The sequence below is a fragment of the Adiantum capillus-veneris genome, chromosome 2, assembly GCF_014529385.1.
Source record: "Adiantum capillus-veneris isolate H3 chromosome 2, ASM1452938v2, whole genome shotgun sequence".
Taxonomy (NCBI): Eukaryota; Viridiplantae; Streptophyta; class Polypodiopsida; order Polypodiales; family Pteridaceae; genus Adiantum; species Adiantum capillus-veneris.
The window spans coordinates 4,355,662-4,377,078 of NC_140932.1; the positions used below are offsets into that span (position 1 = coordinate 4,355,662).

Below are 21,417 nucleotides of genomic sequence, written 5' to 3' on the forward strand. Positions count from 1 at the left end.
CATAATTGTACTAGAACCCTTCACGGTCAGTATTCCCACGCATTGGCCGACTTTCCCGACGCATGCGGGCACTGTGTAAAACCTGGCGAGAATCTGCAGCACGCTGAATTCTCTGTTTTCAGCCCTGAAAATGCACCAGATCACCTGTACAGCGGTCCCCTTGCGTCCCCGAACCTCCTGGGGGTATTAGGGTCCGTTTAGGGCCAAAACCCTAAACCTGCAAAAATACACAGCAGGCTGTAATTTACTGTTTCGGGCTCCGTTTCGCATGCGGGTCGCATCCTTAGCAAGTCCTCGAGCTCCCGCACCTGTAGGGCTACTTGCCCTTTGAATCGGACGAGATTTCTGGCGTGAAACCTCTCCGAATTCACCTGTACCTGTGGGGGGATTAGCCGCTAGCTAATCCAGTACCTGTGCAAGAGGCTCTTGCCTCGGCAATCGCGCATGAACCCACAACTGTACATTGGTCAAATGAAGAGCCCGCTAGAGGGGCATAACATACTGCCAAAGGGGAGAGAGAGGGTAGTGCGTAGCGTGCAGGGCATCACTCCTGGCACTGCACTGTGCATAAGAGGGAAAGCAAGCACTCCATAGCTCTTAACCTGTGACAAAACTGAAAATGAGGCTCTCCCTCCTTCAAATTCAGCGCCACTTCTTGTTGCATGAGGCAAGTGCACCAGAAGGTGCCACTTGGCACATTTATAAGCATTTTCCCGTTTCGGGGTTGCCACCTAAAAATCTCCCAACCGGCTGCCCAGTTGACTTCACGGCAGAGTAAGAAAATGTTCCCTTTGTCATTCCGGAGGTAATGACGTCAACACATTTTCAGGTCCCAAAATAGCAGTTCCCTAAATTTTAGGAGATGCTGCCATTGTATCTTTCTAGGTCATCCGACCCTCTTTGTACACTGCGGCCACATCCAGAACTGAAATGTAGCCTCTGTAGCAAAGGATTCCACTTTGGCTAGTCAATGACCCCACTTGGCTAACCATAGTCCTTGTCCAACCTTAGTGCTCTCTTGCCCTCAGGCCTGGACTCCCTCTGGACAGTTCCACACTAGCTATGCAATGCAGGGCAATTAGATTTCCCGAAGGGTGTTTCCAAAAAGTGAAAGTAAATAGATAATAAGAAAGAAATCAACAAAAAGGATAGATAGTAGTCACACGCTGGTGACATACCCCCCTCTTGAAATCTCAAACGTCCTCGTTTGCATCTATGTCGTACATGCTTACTGTCAACACTGATGTATTCAACACCTGTCGACACATATACGACACATACATGCTCATTGTCAACCCTGGTGTATTCAACACCTCGTCGACTCATGTATTGCCTGCGTGTGAACCCTGTCCCAATGACATAGTGGTAGCTTCGCACTCTGCCATTGCTTTGAGTCACTAACTTTCCAATGACAAAATGGTAGCTGCACATTTTGCCACTGTCTTATAGTACACGTTGGATCTCGTAACACTTTCGAGCATACCCAAACCGACAGTTTAAGAATGCAGTTACACATGTACTCTTTAATAGAAGCAATTACTGTATCCTTGACAAACTGACAAGAAATACTCACTTCTATAGCACTAACCAAACTTTTGGACATTCCATAAGAGCAATTGCCAAACTGACAATCTATACAGCTCTAACATTCATGTAACAGGTATTTGATTTGAGCTCACTTTAAATACCTTGTACATCATTTGTTTCAGAAGCCATTGTCACACTGACAATCTATGTAGCTTTGAAACTCAAGGGGTCAAGGTAGGTTGCAAATCGAAGGCTTCCAGGTAAAGTGATAACACAGTTGGTGACTCTAACATTCATGTAACAGGTATTTGATTTGAGCTCACTTTAAATACCTTGTACATCATTTGTTTCAGAAGCCATTGTCACACTGACAATCTATGTAGCTTTCAAACTCAAGGGGTCAAGGTAGGTTGCAAATCGAAGGCTTCTAGGTAAAGTGATAACACAGTTGGTGACTCTGCAAGTTCACCTTCTTCCATCCACTTAGCATCCATTGGTGGATAGTTTCTGAACTTTACCAAGTAACGCCTAGCAACCTTGCCTTTCACTTTCCTTTCTTTGTGTGCCAAAATCTGTTCAGGGACCAAGATCTCGTCAAGTTTCTCGACTTCCGGCTGATCTTCAGCTGGCATATCTTCTGGCACATCACCCACATAGGGTCTGAGAAGACTCACATGAAACGCATTGTGAATCTTCCAACTGTCAGGCAATTTCAGCCTATATGCAACATCACTAATTATGTCGCACACTTGAAAAGGCCCATAGTAACGCATGCTGAGCTTTGGAAACAGTCTTTCCTTGCCCTTCATCTTCTTTAACCTTGCCTTTTCAAAGCGTAAAAGCACCCAATCACCAAGTGAATATACCACTTCACGACGGTGACGATCAGCTGCTTTCTTTTGCTTTGCCTGAGTCCTTTCTAAGGCCACTTTGACCTTCATGTACATTTCATCCATCTCCTGAACATACTTATCTGCTTCAAATATCTTGTCCTTTGTATGCAGTATGGGAGGAACTTTCTTGCCACCTTCAACTATCTCAAAGGGTGCCTTGCCAGTTGATGAATGCACTGTATTATTGTATGCATACTCCACCAATGGCAAATACTGCTCCCACTTTCCTTTATGCTCTGACACATAACACTTCAGCAGATCTAGGACAGTAGAATTTGCCTCTTCTGACTGCCCATCTGTTTGAGGATGAAATGACGAAGAGAATTTGAGCGTTGTGCCCATATTCTCAAACAAGCCTCTCCAGAACAAACTTGTCATGCGTGGATCACGGTCGCTAACAATCGACTGTGGCATGCCATGATACTTGAAAATATTGCTCATAAACAAGCGTGCCATCTGATCTGGCTTTATCTTCTTCCTGACAGGAATAAAATGAGCCTGTTTGCTGAATCTGCAAATAATGGTCCAAATGCCATCGTTTCCTGTCTGCGTTCTCGGAAGATCAAAGATAAAATCCATAGCAATACTTTCCCATGGTTTATCTGGAATAGGTAGTGGTTGCAATAACCCTGGTGCCTTTTGCCTGTCAAACTTGACCTTTTGGCATATTAGACATTCCCGCACAAAGGCATCCACATCTCTTCTCAATGTAGGCCAGTAAAAGAATGTCTCAACTGCTGTAACTGTAGCATCAATACCACGATGCCCTGCATACGGTGGGACATGACTCTCTTCCATAACTTTGCGTCGCAATGGCTTTGTGACACACAATCTGCCATGCATCATCATGAACCCGTCTTTAAGAAGATAGTGTTCATGACGTTGTCCATCCATTAGTTGCTCGAAGACCCTTGCAAAATCTTCATCATTTGCATACTGTTCTCTCATATCATCAAGTTCATGATGATAAGGAATCGACACAGCTGAAATTTGTGGCTTCCTTGACAAGGCATCAGCCACAACGTTCTTCTTGCCTTCCACATGCACAATCTGAAAATGGAACATGGACAAGATATTTGCCCATCGCATATGCTTCTCAGATAACTTTGTTTGTGTCAAGAAGTATCGCAAGGTCTGATGATCCGTTTGGACAACGAAATCTACACCTAGCAGGTAGTGTTTCCAACTTAAGAGCGCATGAATCACAGCCAATAACTCTTTCTCATAGACCTGCATGGTCATCTCTGGCCCTTGCAAAATTCTGCTCTCATAGGCTACTACCCTGCCATCTTGCATTAGCACTGCACCAATGCTACTACCGCAGGCATCACACTGGACCACAAATGACTTTCTAAGATCTGGCAACACAATGACTGGATCTGAAGTCATCTTTTCTTTTAAGAGATTAAAAGCTGAAATCTCTTTTTGTGTCCATCTAAAGGTGACGGCCTTCTTTTGAAGAGCATGTAAAGGTGAAGCAATCTCAGCGAAATTTCGGATAAACCTTCTGTAATAGGAGCATAGTCCCAAAAAGCTTCGGACATCATGCACCGTCTTCAAATTTGGCCATGACTTGATCGCTTCAACTTTTGCAGGATCCATTCTGACACCATCCTTTGAGACAATGTGTCCCAGAAAGTGAATCTCTTCCAGAAAAAACTCACTTTTCTTTGCATTGATGAGCAACCTATGACTGCGTAGCTCTTTGAACACAATGGCCAAGTGATGCCTATGCTCCTCTTCATTCTTTGAGTAGACTATCATGTCATCAAAGAATGTACCAACAAACTGCTAGTGTGGACGGAAAATTTTGTCCATCATCCTATCGAACGTAGCAGGAGCATTTGTGAGACCAAAGGGCATCACTAAAAATTCGTAAAGGCCAAACGTCGTTCTAAAAGCAGTCTTGTGCACATCCTCTGATCTAATGCGGATCTGATGGTACCCACTCTTTAGATCTATCCTGCTAAACATAGCTGCTGCTTCTAATTTGTCCATAATATCATCAATTCTAGGTATAGGAAACCTATTCTTGATGGTATTCTTGTTCAATGCACGGTATCGATGCACATACGCCATGAGCCATCCTTTTTCTGCACCAACAACACTGGAGAACAGAATGGAGATGAACTGGGCTGAATCAGCCCCTTTTCTAACAGCTATTGTACTTGGCCCATTATCTCTTTCTGCTGAGCCGCACTAACCCTGTACGGAGGCTTATTTGGTGGGCTACTGCCTGGCACCAAATCTATCGCATCGTCCTCGGGTCTCTCTGGCGGTAATTGAGACAGTAATGAATCGGAAAAACAGTCACTATACTGTTGTAAAAACATTGACCTTTCTTTATCTAGCACAGATAAATTTGATTCATCACAATCTGACACTTCACGTGCAAAAACCAAGTACGCAGAAAGATGCTTTTTCATTACAGAAGTAATAGCAGAAGCTGATACAGTAGGAATAGACTCCCCTTTAAGCTTTACATCCAGAATGTGAGTCTTTCCCTTGCTCTGTACAGTGATCTTTTTGTTGTAGGCATCCATGATTCCCTGTACACGAAACAACCAAGGAATACCTAGCAACACATCACATCCGTCCAGTGGCATGATGTAAAATTCTTCAGCATCTACATAGGACTGGATATGTAGGCGCAATTTTCCAATGATGGGTGTCACAGCCTCTGTATGGCCAGGACATGCCAAACCAGCCTCTGCTGTATACCTGGATCAAAGAAGATAAGCACTGTTTGATCCCTGACCTTTCCCCATGCTCTGCAAAGCTCACTTGCATCTGAATTTGGCTTGTCGCCCACCATATCTGGCACTAGACCAGCCATGGGCTTCTTTCCTTTCCTGTCCTCCTTGTCTTCAGAATCAGCTGGCCTTTTCTTTGTAGGACAGTTGTAAGCAATGTGGCCAGGCTTCTCACATATAAAGCATTTGTTCTCTGTCCTCAGGACCTTCTTTTGCTCTTCTGACTTGCGAGGAAAACGTCTTTTCCATTTCTTTGCTGGTCTTTTTTCTGATTCAGCCGTAGCTTTGTCTTTCCCTGCGTTGGCTGACTCCTGAGTCCCTTTAGGAGCCTCATTGGGACCGTGCTTCTTGGCTGAAATTTTCTTGCCTGATCCTGCCTTGACGCCAGTGTTAAATTCACAATCTTCTCCCTTGAGCAAACCATTGCCAGTGTTTGCTACAAGGTGGAACCAAACGTAAAATACTGTACGTATTCAGTACGAAAGGTACGCAGTCCTGTATGGATTGAGGTTTAAGGTACGTAAAAATACGCACTATTGGTAAAAAACCCTTAAAAATTAGGAAAAACATTTGAAATTTCACAAAAGAAGCCCACAAATATATAAACTATCAATCTATATGGCTAAATGAAAAGGCCTACCTGCATTAAAATTTAAACATCAATCAAGTGACCTACCATGGTCCATATACGAACATGGGACACAATACCCGATTTCAGTAATAGTATGACAGACTCGATACCATAATCTCAAAAGCAACATAGCATTGTAAGGTAAGAGACAATGTACATCAATGATCATACAAGGGTGAAGATCCAAAGATTGACTAATGATGATTAAAATACTACAAATACAAAACTCAACACTACAATCATCCCGGCATGAAAATGGCATATCAATCATGACCAATGAGAATGACATTATGACATAGCAATCATGACCAATGTCTGATGCCAACTACAAAAGCTCATAAACTAGCAAGGTGCAAATGCCAAAAGTTAAAACTAATACATAGCATGAATAATACTAGAAAAAACCCAATGGAGTCCTCAGAAGAGAGACTCAAGTCTCTCTCTCCCAAGACAACTAGCTTAGAACTCATCATCGGATGAAGATGAGCTCTCTGCAGAGGAGAGAATGTCTCCATGTGACAAGACATGCCCTCGTCGTCGTACTCTGGCTCCACAACCATAGACACCTGTGGCTGCTCTGCAACATCCTCAAGATCCTCCTCCTCTGTGGCGTGAATGAGACGAACCGCCTCATTTGCACGTACTTGTGCTTTGCGGACAGGAAGCTTTCCTTTGCGAATGCTCTCACGTCGTGCAATATCTGGATCTGGAGCTCGCTCTTGGAGTGGAATGTTGTATGCCCGTGCTCGCGATCTGGTCACTTGTCGATCCACACTCTCCAACTCTCTATGAAGTAGTCGAAGAATCTCCTCCTGCTCATCTCTCGTCTGCTGCTCAATGTTCTCTATAGTGGAATCAGGCACCATCTTAACCTGTGTGGGATCTACCTGCTCATAGAAAAAACCGAACGTACGTTACAAAGAGTTCGATCATATCATCATAAGTAAAATCGACGAGTTAACAAAACCACATATTTAATATTACCTGCTTTGGTGTCCCCAAAGCATGGTAGGCTCGCACAAGCTTCATGTTGGCTCTACAGTAAACCAACCTCTCTAGTTGCGCAGTGCTTAGCCTATTGCGTATTTTGGTGTGGATCAATGAGTAGGCACTCCAGTTGCGCTCACAATCACCCGCAGAGCAATCCTTCAATTGGGAAATTACAATGATTTAGGGTTTAGTATTTACCTACAAAAGTGGCGATGGTTTAGGTTTCGTATTTACCTGCGAAAGTAGGCGTAATGCAAGATCCGTAAGCTTGGGAAGACCCTGTCTCCCATAGCTCTGCCACCAAGTCAAAGGAAACTTGGTGGCCTCCTGTCTCAGTGCCACAGGCCGCACAAAGGAAGGACCTAAGCTGTTGATGAAGCTCGTCATCTCAGCATCAATCTCTAGTTGTGTGTCCTCGTCATACCTCAACGAGATGTATGAATCGCGTAGTGCAAGCAAATCTCTATCATGGAATAGTTCTGGCTTTTTGTAGAGAGGATGGAGACATGCAGCCATTCCATGTATAGGACGGCTCATGAACGTCCACCGACTCTCCACAATAGCCAGTATGTCATCTCGTCTGCACACATCCATCAAAAAAGAAGCATCTCAGTGTAGCAGGTCCGAGCTATCTATAAAAAAAACAATTGCCAACAATTGTCAATGATGCAATCAAGGAAACATACCGCTGCTGAGACAAAGAAGGACACTCTCTAATGTGGCTCTTCATCTGCAAGAATAGATGGTAAACCAGCCCTAGTGTGGACCCCTCCATATCCGTGACACGCAGCAACACGTGAATAGGCTGCAAAGCCACTGTGAGAGACTGCACCTCTGTCCAAAAGCTCTCATCAAGAACACGCCTCTGGATGTACTTAGTGTTCTCCTGCTGGGAATTGTGCATGTCTCTCCATTTGGGATCCACCACTGTTTGCATCAGGGAATCCCTTAGCTTGAAGAGCCTATGGAGCACCAAATACATATAGGAAAACCTGGTTTTTGAAGGCCGTACCATATCCAACTGGCTGTGGCTCCTAAAGATGGCAAGTGCTTGGTGCTTCTTGCGGAAGAAAGTGGTGATCTTTGTTGCATCAGACACAATAGGCAGCACCCAAGGGAGTTTCCCTATCCCCTCCATGAGTAAATCAAGGCAATGTGCAGCACAGGGGGTCCAAACTATGGATGGAAACTCTGCTGAAATCAAGTCACCCATTGCTTTGCAATTTGATGCATTATCAGTGACAACCTGTACCACATTCTCTGCGCCAACGTCTCTAATGGCCTGCCGAATGTGCGTGTAAATGAACTGACCTGTGATATGTTCCCCTGCCTTCCCTGCATCCACGGCTCGCAAAAAATATGTGCGAAGGCAAGATGACACAAGAATGTTGATGATGTGTCGTCGACATATGTCACTCCAACCATCTGAAATGATTGTGCACCCAAATTGTTTCCATCCTGCCTTCATTGGAACCAAAGCCCTGTCAATCAAAGCCTTTTGCTCATCAAACATTGTCGTGCGCATTTTCTTGTACTCTAAGCCAGTCCATGTATCTGTGGGACCAACCTGAGCAATAGCCTTCACCATCCTTTTCCATTGGTCAGTCCTCAATACATTGAAGGAGATGTTGCACTCAATAAGAGTGCGAGTAATCTCCATCTCCGCCACCTTTTGTCGCTCCTTGATCCAAGATTGAGTATGCACACGCAAGGGCAAGGTGGTCTGCCTAGGCCCTGTGACATCCTCCGTATCATTAACATCCTCAGAAAACACATCCTCAACATCTTGCATGACACGAGCCCTCTTCCTGTTAGACTGAGCCTGTGCACTAGGTTCACTACTTCCCACTGTTTGATCTTGAGTGTTCGTCTCCCCAAGGTCTCCGAGAAGGGCATCATGAAGAGCATCTTGTGTAGATTGTTTTCCCCTACCTTTGTTTACTCCTGCCATTGCTGGAAATTTTTCTGCAATCAGTTGATCTTTTACAGCAGGCGGCACCTTCTTGCATGCTCCACAATTGGCTGTACATCCTATTGCCGTCAAGTGTCTGACGACACGAGTGACCGTACTGGTCTTCTGCATCCCACAATACTTGCATTGCCAACGTCGTGTACCTGATCCGGATTGCCCTGGAGTCTTCACAATCTCAATGACATTAGTGTGAATGTTCCAGAGGGGGTTGGCTTCGCGAGGCATGGTGTTTTCTTTGCAAGAAAGACGCTCACAGACCTGCTCTGCAACTTTTACAGAAGCGCACACTCTCTGTAAAGAGCTTTACTGAAAAAATAAAACGCTACCCTATCGCTGTAACGGACGCCACACGCGCTGGCCAAATTTTTTTAAAAAAAATAATGCACCGTACGGATGCAATCCGTACGGTACGGATCCGTATTGTACGGACGTACCGTACGGATTGCATCCGTACGTACGTACGGTACTACCTTGGTTTGCTACCTCGATAAGCTGCGTCAAAGTAGTGACTTTTGTCTTCGTACAGTACTTTCTCAATCCTTTGGGTAGGCCACAACAGTATTTTTCAATCTGTTCTGTCAATGGCACAAACCTATAGGAAGTTACTGGAAGTAGAGCTTTCCAAAACTTCCGATTGTAATCATCCAGATTTCTACAAGTGGCAGCATTTAGCTGGTGCCATTCTGTCATGACATCTGCTTCGAAATCATCAGATAACCATGCTGCTGCAAAAATCTGCTTGAAGTAAATCCATGTGGACGGAGCTTGCCCTTGAAGCAATAAAGTTGTCCACCATTGTCCCGCATTCCCTGTCAAGAAAGTGGCTGCCTTGCGGACCTTTGAAGCCTCTGTAAAGTTTTCCCCTGCATAGGCCTTGTCAAACTGCTGGAGGAATGAGAGATCCTTCTTTCTGTCATCAAACCCTGTAAAGGTCGTGAAAGTCACACCTTTGCCACCTTCTTTGTACGGAGTTGGCCTCTCCAGCGGCATTAAATTGTCATATGGAAGTGACTGAAACATGGGAACACTATTAGGGTTCATCTGTGTTCCTTGGCCACTATTAACTTGACCTGGAAATGCCATATTTGGCTGCTGATTTGTAATTCCAGCCATACCAAAATTTGCCTGTAGCATCCCAAATTGGCCCTGAGTGCTCTGAAACCCTGGTTGCATACCCATGACACTGTACATGGGGTTAGGCATCATCGTTTGAGCACCCTCGAACACTGTTCTTGGCGTGTAAAACTGATTTCCAGGTGCATGACCAGCCATGCTCTGGAATACCGATCCACCTCCAAAATAGCCAGGGTGTACTGAAGGTGGTGGGAAGACCTGTTGCATAGCCTGTAGGTTGCTTCCCTGCCCATTAGAACCAGCTATAGGCTGCTGAAAGGTGGCGGGCTGAACTGGTACAGCTTGAAAGACTGGCATCTCAACCACCTGTTCTTGCACCTTAGGCATAGGTTGTGGAGACTGCATGTTCTCCGTCAAGTGTACAGGTGTTTCCATTGACTGTGCGGTATGAATCACCTGTGCTCGAGCCTTAACAAGCTTTTGAATATGATCCAGTGACCCAACTTGCTCAGACGGAACAGGAGGTTGCAGAAAGGCTAAAAACCTCGGATTCTGCATTACTTGTGTGAACATAGCCACAGCAGTAGCCAACTGGGTCCTGAATATATCGTCATCCGTCTGTGGTGGTCTTGACGACTCACCCACTTCATGTGTCTGTTGACCCTGTGAAGAGGAAACCTCTTCAGTCACATCATCTGGTCTGTCAGCCATAATTGCAATTCCCTGTGTCTGGTCTATGATCCCGTGTGTCTTCAATCCAAAACTGACCAAGGCTCACTTCTATGGGAAAAAGTGATTTAATCCCGTCGATGGAACCATGAAACCGGCCTGTTCTATCCAAAAAGGGCGGTAGACTTTACTTCAAACCTTGATTTAGCTTTCACCCATTATTAGTCGTCTATTTTACCTGTACTTTCAAGACACAACAAAAGGGGAGAGGGATACAGGTTGCTAGGCTGCTAGATTGCACCTGTATGAGTAGACGGACACCAGATTGGCCCCTAACTTAGGCGTCCCTTTCGGTATTTCTTTATTGTTCAAAAGAGGGAATAAACATTGTGGTTCCCTACAAGCCGCCCCGCACAAACTCGGCTGAATTTCCACTGTTCCAACCCGATTTCGGTAGCATAACTGTACTAGAACCCTTCACGGTCAGTATTCCCACGCATTGGCCGACTTTCCCGACACATGCGGGCACTTTGCAAAACCTGGCGAGAATCTACAGCAAGCTGAATTCTCTGTTTTCAGCCCTGAAAATGCGCCGGATCACCTGTACAGCGGTCCCCTTGCGTCCCCGAACCTCCTGGGGGTATTAGGGTCCGTTTAGGGCCAAAACCCTAAACCTGCAAAAATACACAGCAGGCTGTAATTTACTGTTTCGGGCTCCGTTTCGCGTGCCGGTCGCATCCTTAGCAAGTCCTCGAGCTCCCGCACCTGTAGGGCTACTTGCCCTTTGAATCGGACGAGATTTCTGGCGTGAAACCTCTCCGAATTCACCTGTACCTGTGGGGGGATTAGCCGCTAGCTAATCCAGTACCTGTGCAAGAGGCTCTTGCCTCGGCAATCGTGCATGAATCCACACAACTGTACATTGGTCAAATGAAGAGCCCACTAGAGGGGCATAACATACTGCCAAAGGGGAGAGAGGGCAGTGCGTAGCGTGCAGGGCATCACTCCTGGCACCGCACTGTGCATAAGAGGGAAAGCAAGCACTCCATAGCTCTTAACCTGTGACAAAACTGAAAATGAGGCTCTCCCTCCTTCAAATTCAGCGCCACTTCTTGTTGCATGAGGCAAGTGCACCAGAAGGTGCCACTTGGCACATTTATAAGCATTTTCCCGTTTCGGGGTTGCCGCCTAAAAATCTCCCAACTGGCTGCCCAGTTGACTTCACGGCAGAGTAAGAAAATGTTCCCTTTGTCATTCCGGAGGTAATGACGTCAACACATTTTCAGGTCCCAAAATAGCAGTTCCCTAAATTTTAGGAGATGCTGCCATTGTATCTTTCTAGGTCATCCGACCCTCTTTGTACACTGCGGCCACATCCAGAACTGAAATGTAGCCTCTGTAGCAAAGGATTCCACTTTGGCTAGTCAATGACCCCACTTGGCTAACCATAGTCCTTGTCCAACCTTAGTGCTCTCTTGCCCTCAGGCCTGGACTCCCTCTGGACAGTTCCACACTAGCTATGCAATGCAGGGCAGTTAGATTTCCCGAGGGGTGTTTCCAAAAAGTGAAAGTAAATAGATAATAAGAAAGAAATCAACAAAAAGGATAGATAGTAGTCACACGCTGGTGACAGCATACGCACCACAAAAGATAGAAAGAATTAGCACAATATCAACTGGTCGTAACTCGGACGAAAACTTCACAATGTGAAGTCTGCATGTCCGCTATACGACTAAAAAATATACATGGATGAATCCAGGATAAGCCCAGATTCACCCTTAAAGGAAAGTGCAAGGTATAGACCAATGGTAGTCACCCACAAGACAATATAACCATCAGCTCCATCATGCATAGTATTGACTAAATACCACGACATCCCCACTAACGTCGTCAATGCCCAATAGTGGGTGTAGAACTAGGTACTAACATATGCTCCCAAACACAACACACACCACACACACACACACACATACACACATGAGCATACATCAACACAAAGTTCAGCGTACTGAGTTTCTGTCATGACTCCCGAGATCAAGGGCAGGCTCAGCAGAAAGTAACACTAGCGCTCCCCACGGGGATTTACGTGGCCGAACAAAACCTCTGTCAAGATAATCTTTTAGCTACCACTGAATCTCGTCCTCCTCAGTTTTACTAAAACGATAGGGTTGCTTTGAGAAGGGCTGACTACCAACCACCAACTCAATGCCATGATCTACTCCTCTTGAAGGCGGCAAGCCAAGAGGTAGATCATCAGGAAAAACATCCTTGAAATCAGTCATGATTTCTCAGATCATATTAGATTCATCGGAATCCCGAAGTTCAACAGAAAAACACGAAACATTTTTACGGAATTCGGTGACAGAAGTACCAAGCACTAATGAATCAAACCAAGCACATGGTACGCGTTGATAAAAGTCAACATCATAAGACTTTGTATCTTTATACATTTCCAAAGCAGTAACAATTGGTATTGCAAAACCATTATTCACAGAAATCTGATTACAAAGCGAAACAGATACATGAGACATGTCCGGCTTAACAAAAACAAGAGAGTGATGTACATAGTCTATATATAATGAATCTTGTTTATCATAAAACCATGGAATTCCTAAAATAACATCTACTCTATCTTGGCGCATGATGTGGAAATCCAAGTTCTCTTTGTAATCAGCTAGCTCGAGCGACAAATCTGAAACCATCTGATTCCATACATCCGTATCCTCGCCACGAGCCATCTTCACGCGATACTCATGGTCACTGTCTTACGTCCGCAGGCTCAGATTCTGCACCAATTTTGCATCCACAAAATTATATGAGCTTCCATTATCAAGGAGAATTAGTGCATGAACTGTGCGCTAAGTGATGGATTTCAACTTGAATGACATCAGAGTTACCTGAGATCTCATGAATCTGAACCAAAGGACGACCTTGCGGTTTCTTTGTCTTCTTCTTAAGCAATCCTTGATTTGGTGACCTGTCTGGCCACATCCGAAGCAAGCTTCCTTCTTCACTGCATCAGCAACTAAAGCATTTTTGGCTTTCTTCTTCTCCTGAGAAGGTCTCGGCGGTGATTTGGACCTTTGCTGGAATCGGGGTCGCTTCCTAGAAGTGCCCTCGCCGGATTGATGGTTTGAAGTTCTTTTCTTCTCATAATTTGCCCCATTTATCGAATGGAACGTCTTGGCCTTTGCCACTGCATCCTCGACATCAGCCAGGGCTGTCTTTGATTAAGGCCCAATGGTAATCCTCATGTAATCCTAGCAAGTACATGTGCCCAGCGTGCGTGGAATCCACCTTGCAGAAGGTGAGCGCTTCTTTGAAAGCCGTTGTGTACTTATCAAAAGACAGCTTTCATCGAAAGACTCTGCAGTTTGACATAATCCTTCTTGAAGTTTGGCGTAACTCTGCAGTTTGGATCCATTTTGGCGAAATCCTTCTTGAATTTCACACAAAAGTCGGCCAACGTCGTAGGCTTCTCTGTCATATTACGCCACCAAGTAAGCGCCTTGCTGCGCAAATAAAGAGGAATCGTTTGAATCCTCCGTTCATCATGCTCCCCATGGAGGTTGAAATACGTGGTCCATAGGTGCAGCCAGTTATTTATGGCCAATTCCGTACATTCTTTCTCTTCTCTTGAGAAATTAGTGGTTTTGTACGGAATGATGGCAGTAGAATCACCCTGTGAATGCCCAAAAGCAGTAATTGCTGGAGATTGGTTTCGCCCTTGGAAATACGCACAGTCGTCGACTGAGCCGTATTTTCCAGAGCAGTAAGCCGAGAATTAAGCCCTTGCACGGCCCCTTCGAGAGAGGCCAAGCAAATGTTCGTCTAAATGTTTGCGTTTTCCAGAGCGATAAAACGTTGGTCGAAGCTCTAGAAAGTGCTTGTAATTCATGTGTATAGAGCATGCGTGAACGGAATTTGAATGTTACCTGGCACATCATTACGCTGCGAATCCGGGCTGGAGGAATCCATGGCGAAATCCATGAAAAACTAGAAGTTTCACGCGAAACCGGGCTCTTTTCTGTACTTTTCGATCGTGAAAAGTTATACTGTGAAGAGCTCTACGCGTCGGCGTGAGCACCTGAAGACGAGCAAGTGATGGCGGGAGCACGGGGGCACGAGTAGGTGAGAGAGAGGAGCGGCAGGAGAGGAGCAAGAGACTCAAGAATGGAGTTTCTGCAAAAATCTCTCTCTGTAAGCGTTTTTTAATGACTTGTAGGTTTTAGACTCACCTTAAAAAGGTGTTTTTTAATGACCTGTAGGTTTCAGACTCACCTTAAAAAGGTCCTCGCCATTTAATAAAACAAGAGGACAACTTATGGTGTTAAAAAAAAACATCAACGCAAGGCCAACAACTCTTAAGCGTTAAAAAAAAAAAAAAAAAAAAGGGCTACGTTGTTGTGGACGCGTGGAGAGAGAGAGAGAGAGCACGGCAGGTAGCATACATAGAAAGAGAGTCTCGACGCTCGTGGGCGCTCATGTCCAGCACATGAAAGGGATGCCAGCTAGGAGCTAGCGCTGAGGGAAAAAACTCCATGTCAGCCTCGATCCTTTTCTCTGTTGCGCAGGAGTTCTTGACTCTCTCTCTCTCTCTCTCTCTCTCTCCCCACTTCGCACAGAAGAGGAGTACAGAGGAAGATTGAAAAAGATGTTGTATGCTGAATTTAGACTTAATTGACGAGAAATGTACTGATTTTCACCAAAAATAGACTTGCTTGATTGATTAGAATAAGAGAGTTTCATAACAATTAGGAGCAAATAGATTAGAAAGAATGTACTCAATGAAAATAGACTTGCTTGATTGATTAGGATAAGAGAGAAAATTACAAGCTAAGCATTATAGCCTTATATAGGCTCAAAATAAAAGGTCGCATTAAATGTTAGAAAGTGATATGCATCACATGTGGGAAAAAGTAAGTAGAATGTGGCTATAGCAAATAGCATGCGACTATAAAGAAGAATGTGTTAGAGAAATATATGACATAAGGGTGCATGCTTGGTATGCTTGGATTTAGGGGTTGGTCACGTATCGAGTGTAAGCTAAAGGCTTATCTCAACATAGGCCAAGTTTACACGAAGTGCATGGATTCTAATCGAAGAGGCTAATATGGGTTACTTTAAGGGTAACTGCATGGCCACTTTTCTAACCAAGTGATCAAAGCTAATTAAGATCGAGCACTAGATTATGTGTCAATTTCTTTTAGGTTCAATAAACATGTGTTTACGCACAATCGCCTTGACTTGCTTGATTGCATCTTGAGGATTTCTCCAACGATTCTCTTGTTTTTGGAATAACTTTGTTGAACTTGCAGCTTTACGCACAAATGCTTGCGTAGCCCATTACAAGAGCTTTTTAATCGAGTCCTCCTGTGCCATGTTTGGATTATGCATGAGAAAGTAATGGCTTGATTAAGTTTGTCAACAATCGAATCTCTTAGGCACTCATTCTCTACTCATTCTGCTCATTAAGTGTGTGTGTGTGTGCGCGCGCACGTATGTGTGTGTATAGCCTTTGAAAACGTGTCTTTTTTGGTGTACTTGCTAGGGCCGTGGGACTGTTCCCTGCCCGAACCTGCTACCCGCTTGACCGCGTTGCCGCCCGAAATCTCTAGAGGATGCTCCCACCATACTCCTCCACGGTCCCTTGATCTAGGATAGCACCTCTTCTCGCAAGCTGCCAAGCATCCCAAAGACCCCCAAGGCTTAAATATCACCAAGTGCTCACCCGGCTAAGGGAACTCTCCCTTGCAATTTTCGAGCGTTTTTCCCAAGTTCAACACTTGCTCTCAAGGCCTTTTCCCACGAACCTCGAGCTTCAAGATCTTCAACCACTATGAAAAAGTGCTTCACGAAAGTGAAGAGTGACTTCACATTCGGCTAAGAATTTTTTCTTGTAAAATCCTTGCGGATTCATTTGCGCAAAGGTCCCCTTTCTTTGTACATGCACTATGTTCACCAAGGTGTGCCTTCATTGCAAAAAGAAGGGACATGCATCCAACCGTTTTTTTTTCAAAAAGATAATGCTAACAATCAAAAGAATCCTAGAGATTCCCAAGGTAAAGTACACTGTGGAAGAAGAAGAAGAAGAAGAAGAAGAAAAAGGAGATGTCAACACTGTCTATTATGAGATTGTTTAGTAATAAGTTTAGACACTGCCCCAAACCCAAAGTTTGGAGGTAAGAACTATCCTCTTTTGCATTAGATTCACCTTATAAACATATCCAAATCCAAGAGGAGAGATAATTAGGCTTGAGCTTAATTAGTCTACTCCTAATGAGTAATGAATCGATTTAGTGCTGAGAGAGAGAGAGAGAGAGAGAGCACTTAATCTAGCATAGGGATCTAACTAGCGTAATTAGGAGATACTAATCTGATCTCGTAAGCGTCTCTCTCTCCATGGGGGGGGGGGGGGGGGGTTGCTAACTCCACTCTAATGATCTCATGTGGCACGGGGACCTTGGCTCTATTTTGTAAATAATTAATATATTTACTAGAAAATAAATACTTAAATAGTTGTGCGCACACCAGAATAGACCCCGTAGTTCTAGGGCCTTTGGTCCGCCTAAACGTAGGCCAGAGCACCTCGGGGAGGCCCTAGCAAAAAATACCGTGAAGCCATAGTGATTGAGAAATCGGGCCTTCAAAAGGGGTAGACAGTAGCCTCAGAATTTTAGGCTCAGAAAATTCTGGGCGTCAGTGTGAGCACAGGAATGAGATGGGGTCCTTAGAACAGTGATCCTAAGGCCGGGATTATTTTCTTTAATAAGGCCATAGAGTCGGCTAATTAAACTTTTGTGCCCCGGCCAAATGGCCATGTTCTCATAAGTAGCATTCATGTGACCAGTTGTGAGTTATTTGCACATTTTAATAATGGCCTAGTGAACTTTTAAAGTCAAAATTTGAATGGTTTTTAAGTTATAAAGTAAGTGGCACACTTACCCATGCAAAGCCTCTCTCTCTCTCTCTCTCTCTCTCTCTCTCTCTCTCTCTCTCTCTCTCTCTCTCTCTCTCTTGCTCCTTCTGGATGGCTATATAAGAGCTGCACCTCTCTCACTTGAGGGGTTCGCAGTGCACCTACCCCCCCTATAGTGAATGTGCTCTACGCACTAGAGCTCTCCATTGAAGCTTGAGGATCAACCCTTGTGGTGTATGTGGAGTCCTTGAGCTCCCATCACCTAGAACAAGGTTTCTCCTGCTCATTGGCTCCTATGGAAGAAGATTCATCGCGAAAAGTGAAAGGAGACTCTCCTCTCACGCCTAGCTGCTGTAAACTCTCTGTTTTCAGCCCCTAATCACCTCTACTAGTGTGAATTTCAGCAAAGTATTCATAGAATCTCATTCTTCTCTACCTACCCTACATATACACCAAGTTTGGTGCAATTCCATTGCGAAAAAGGCCACCATTTTGGCATCGGAACGTGCACAGGTAACAATTTCAGGTTATTTGCAGAAAATTACAACAAGTATATGTGTGCTTTTGCGTGTTTCTCCTTTGTGTTTACTGCAGGAAAGACCAGGTATGAAGGTGACCAATTAGCGGAAAATAGACTCTCTTCCTTGAGAGCTTCCAAGGAGGTTTATGGAAGATAGACTTTCGCTTACGAGAGCTTCCATAATCTCGCAGAAGAGGGGGAAAATCCCCTCCATATAACAACAATGGAATCCATGTCCTCTCCAATTGAGCACCTCTGTCACCCTCTTTGTCAATATAATCAGAAACCTCATCTATATATATATATATATATACCAAAAAGAGTGGGGGACAATGGACAACCTTATTTCACTCCAGTAGTAGAGTGTACTAAATCAAATATCCCCTCTAGAGTGCGTACATGTCCCACCATTGACCTGTATAGAGCCATGATCCCTGTTATGTCCCGCTCATAGGAGAGGGGATCTAGCCTAGACGCCGTCGGGATGTGCCACCAGTGTCCGGGCAGACATAGTGTGAACCCAGTCAGTGTGGTCAGCCATTATTATAAAAGGGAGGCCAAGGCCTCATTTGCAGCTATCGACCCCCATTGGCAGAGTGCCAGTGGTTGGCCCACGAGGCTAGGAGTGCGCGAGGTCACCTTGAGGAGGTGAGGCCGGGTGGTATGGGACGCTCGGTCTTACAGGTGCACACCTACGTCCTTGGACGCTGGCCCCAGCACGGGGGAGCTGCCTGATGGTGACTATGGTCGGGTGGTTTGCCCGACGCGTGTCTGTAGGCGGTCTGTGTAGCCGGGAGATCCATTCCGTGTTGGTTCGTTTCATGGTATCAAAGCCGGCTTGGCTGCACGAAGGACCGTGTGCAATCGGTTCGAGTCGGGGAACCTCAATTTCACATAATTTTTAGTGATTAATTTGTTGAAATTACTTACTTTTCTTTTCAAAAGCATGTTTGCAGGTAAAAATTAATGTTCGGTTTCAAAAATCAGCAAATTAGAAAGTGAAAGTGTTGAAAATTGGAGTTTGTTATAAAGGAAGTATAATGGTAAGATGGATGCTTTTGTGATTTATTCTTGGTTGCATCAATTTAATGCTTACTTTGCAACTAACAAGAAAAACAGTAACAGTAAAGATTTGATTGCTACCATGTATTTGTCAGGTGATGCCATTAATTGGTAGCAGCCTGGCAAGAGGCACAGATGGTCAAGCACCTTGATCGTGCCACGGATGGCAAGCCACTGTCTTTCAGTTGGACCGACTTCCAAGACAAGCTTAAGGCTCGTTTTATGCCACTGCTGTAACTTGATCAGTTGAAAGAGGATTGGAGAGACCTCAAACAAAATGGAACTCCCGTTATGTCTTTTTTCAACCGTATTTTGCAGATTGGTGTTCAATTTCGTAAATCAAATGAGGATCGCAAAGAGGCTTTCCTCTTTGGTTTGGACGCGTACATCAAATACGATGTGCAGATCTTCGACTCAAAGGACTACAATGACACCGTCAGAATCGCTCTCGTGCAGGAAATGAAGCACAACAAAGGTAAGCCCAAGGAAAACAAGTCAAGTACCCCTCAGAATCAACAGAATGGTAAGAACAACGGTAATTCTTCATCTTCTCAATCTTCCTCTACACCTAAGGCACAGAACTCTTCACCTTATAGAGGAATGGCTAAAACTCAAGCAACCCCTAAGTTGACACCTATGAAAAATCTATTAAAAGAGATTGGTTCAGTCTTAAAGAACGAACCGAGTATGGAAAAGAAAAAAGATGTTTTCAATGTCACTCTAAAGGTCACATGAAAAGAGACTGTCCTAAGAAAGAATCCACAAAAGAACCCACATCTTCTGTTAGTGTCATAAATGAGAAAACTAATGTGCCCCAAGTTTCTAATGATCATTTAGATGAGTCTCTCATGAAGTGTTCTCGTCATGTGAATAATCAGTCCATTGTTATCTTGTTTGATCATGGTAGTATGCATGATTTGATTAGCCCTTCCCTTGTGAAGAGCGCACGTTTAGAAGCTATTCCAGACTCCAGTGGACCCGATAGCGGTTTCTAGATTTGCTCCGGGCATGTGTCACAAGACGGGCACCACATGTCAATAGAAAAGAACAAATTGAACACACTTTTAGCACTTCAATAACATACCTAGATGAATCCAGGATAAGCCCAGATTCACCCTTGAAGGAAAGTGCAAGGTATATACCCATGGTAGTCACCCACAAGATGATATAACCATCAACTCCATCATGCATAGTATTGACTAAATACCACGACATCCCCACTAACGTCGCCAGTGCCCAATAGTGGGTGTAGAACTAGGTACTAACATATGCTCCCCAACACAACAAACACCACACGCACACACACATGAGCATACATCAACACAAAGTTCAGCGTACTGAGTTTCTGTCATGACTCCGGAGATCAAGGGCAGACTCAGCCATAATGAAGCCTAGCACTAAAAGAAGCATGAAATCGAGGTAGTTGATAGGGCATACGCACCACAAAAGATAGAAAGAATTAGCACAATGTGAAGTCTGCATGTCCGCTATACGACTAAAAAATATACAACTGAAACTGAAAGAGAGAGAGCACAAGCGACACGGAGTGGTGGAATTCCACCCCAAAGAGTATTGGCCCCAAACCTTGGCGTCCCTTTCTATATTTCTTTATATTACTTGAACTCAGTACAATGCCGGTACTCGTGCTCTGCACCTTCTCACTGAAGCGTGCCAGAGAATGAACCCTTGTAAGGTGCAACGGAAGTGAATGTTGATAGTGCTCCACATGAGTGCTCCGAACTTTGCTCAAGGGCTCCTTTTACTTACGGAAGGGAGAGCCTTCCGTCGTTCTGAGAGAGAAAGTGCAAGTGTAATGATCACAAACAAAGTGAATGCTACTGTGAATGAAAGTGTTGAGAATGAGAGAGAGAGAGAGAGAGAGAGAGAGAGAGAGAGAAAAGAATACGACACCTATGGCGAGAGAGGTCTATGCTTTAGATTGCACAAATCTGGTACAATGGTCTAGATGCAATGGACTTGCCGACAATGGTGGCGTTGATGAGGACGTGCTGAAAACTGAAAACGCTAGGGCTGATATGCTGAAATCTGAAAACGCTGATCTGCTGCTGAATACTGACGCTGTGTAGGAGAGGACGACGATGACGACGACTCGACGACAATTTCCTGAAAACGCTGATGCTGAAATCAGAAATCTGCGGCTGAATCTGAAAACGCTAGTTGATCTAACTACGATCGTGAGGATCTGTTGCGGGAGATGAGATCTGCGAGGCTAAAGAGTGAATCGGCAATGGCTAAAGGCTGAAAACTGAAAACCCTAACATGATCTGCTGGTGGCAATGGCAAAAGACTGAAAACGCTCGGCTGGCTGGATCTGGCAAAAACGCCAGGTGCTGGAGAACTGAAAACGCTGGCTGATCTGGGAGATGCCAAAACGCCAGGGGTTCTA

At 44.7% G+C, this 21,417-nt stretch overlaps 2 protein-coding genes across 5 annotated transcripts in view; both read right to left on the minus strand.

The window, feature by feature from the left end:
* Positions 1-21,417, minus strand: part of LCBK2 (Diacylglycerol kinase family protein) — a 116,920-nt gene that overhangs the window by 91,030 nt on the left and 4,473 nt on the right. The window lies entirely within an intron of this gene.
* LOC147462296 (uncharacterized) lies at positions 5,796-8,991 on the minus strand. The gene is made up of 5 exons (XM_086482832.1): positions 7,481-8,991; positions 7,029-7,374; positions 6,789-6,950; positions 6,371-6,691; positions 5,796-5,813 (listed from the first exon to the last, which is right to left on the minus strand). Exons 1-5 carry the CDS (start codon positions 8,989-8,991, stop codon positions 5,796-5,798), a joined length of 2,358 nt encoding a protein of 785 aa, XP_086338958.1.

Excerpts from the sequence above, each read along its gene's own strand:
- LOC147462296 (XM_086482832.1), bottom strand. The coding sequence starts at position 8,991 with ATGCCTCGCGAAGCCAACCCCCTCTGGAACATTCACACTAATGTCATT. Across the intron at positions 7,375-7,480 it reads CCTTCTTTGTCTCAGCAGCG|ACGAGATGACATACTGGCTA; the intron begins GTATGTTTCCTT and ends GGATGTGTGCAG. Across the intron at positions 6,951-7,028 it reads CATTACGCCTACTTTCGCAG|GATTGCTCTGCGGGTGATTG; the intron begins GTAAATACGAAA and ends TCCCAATTGAAG.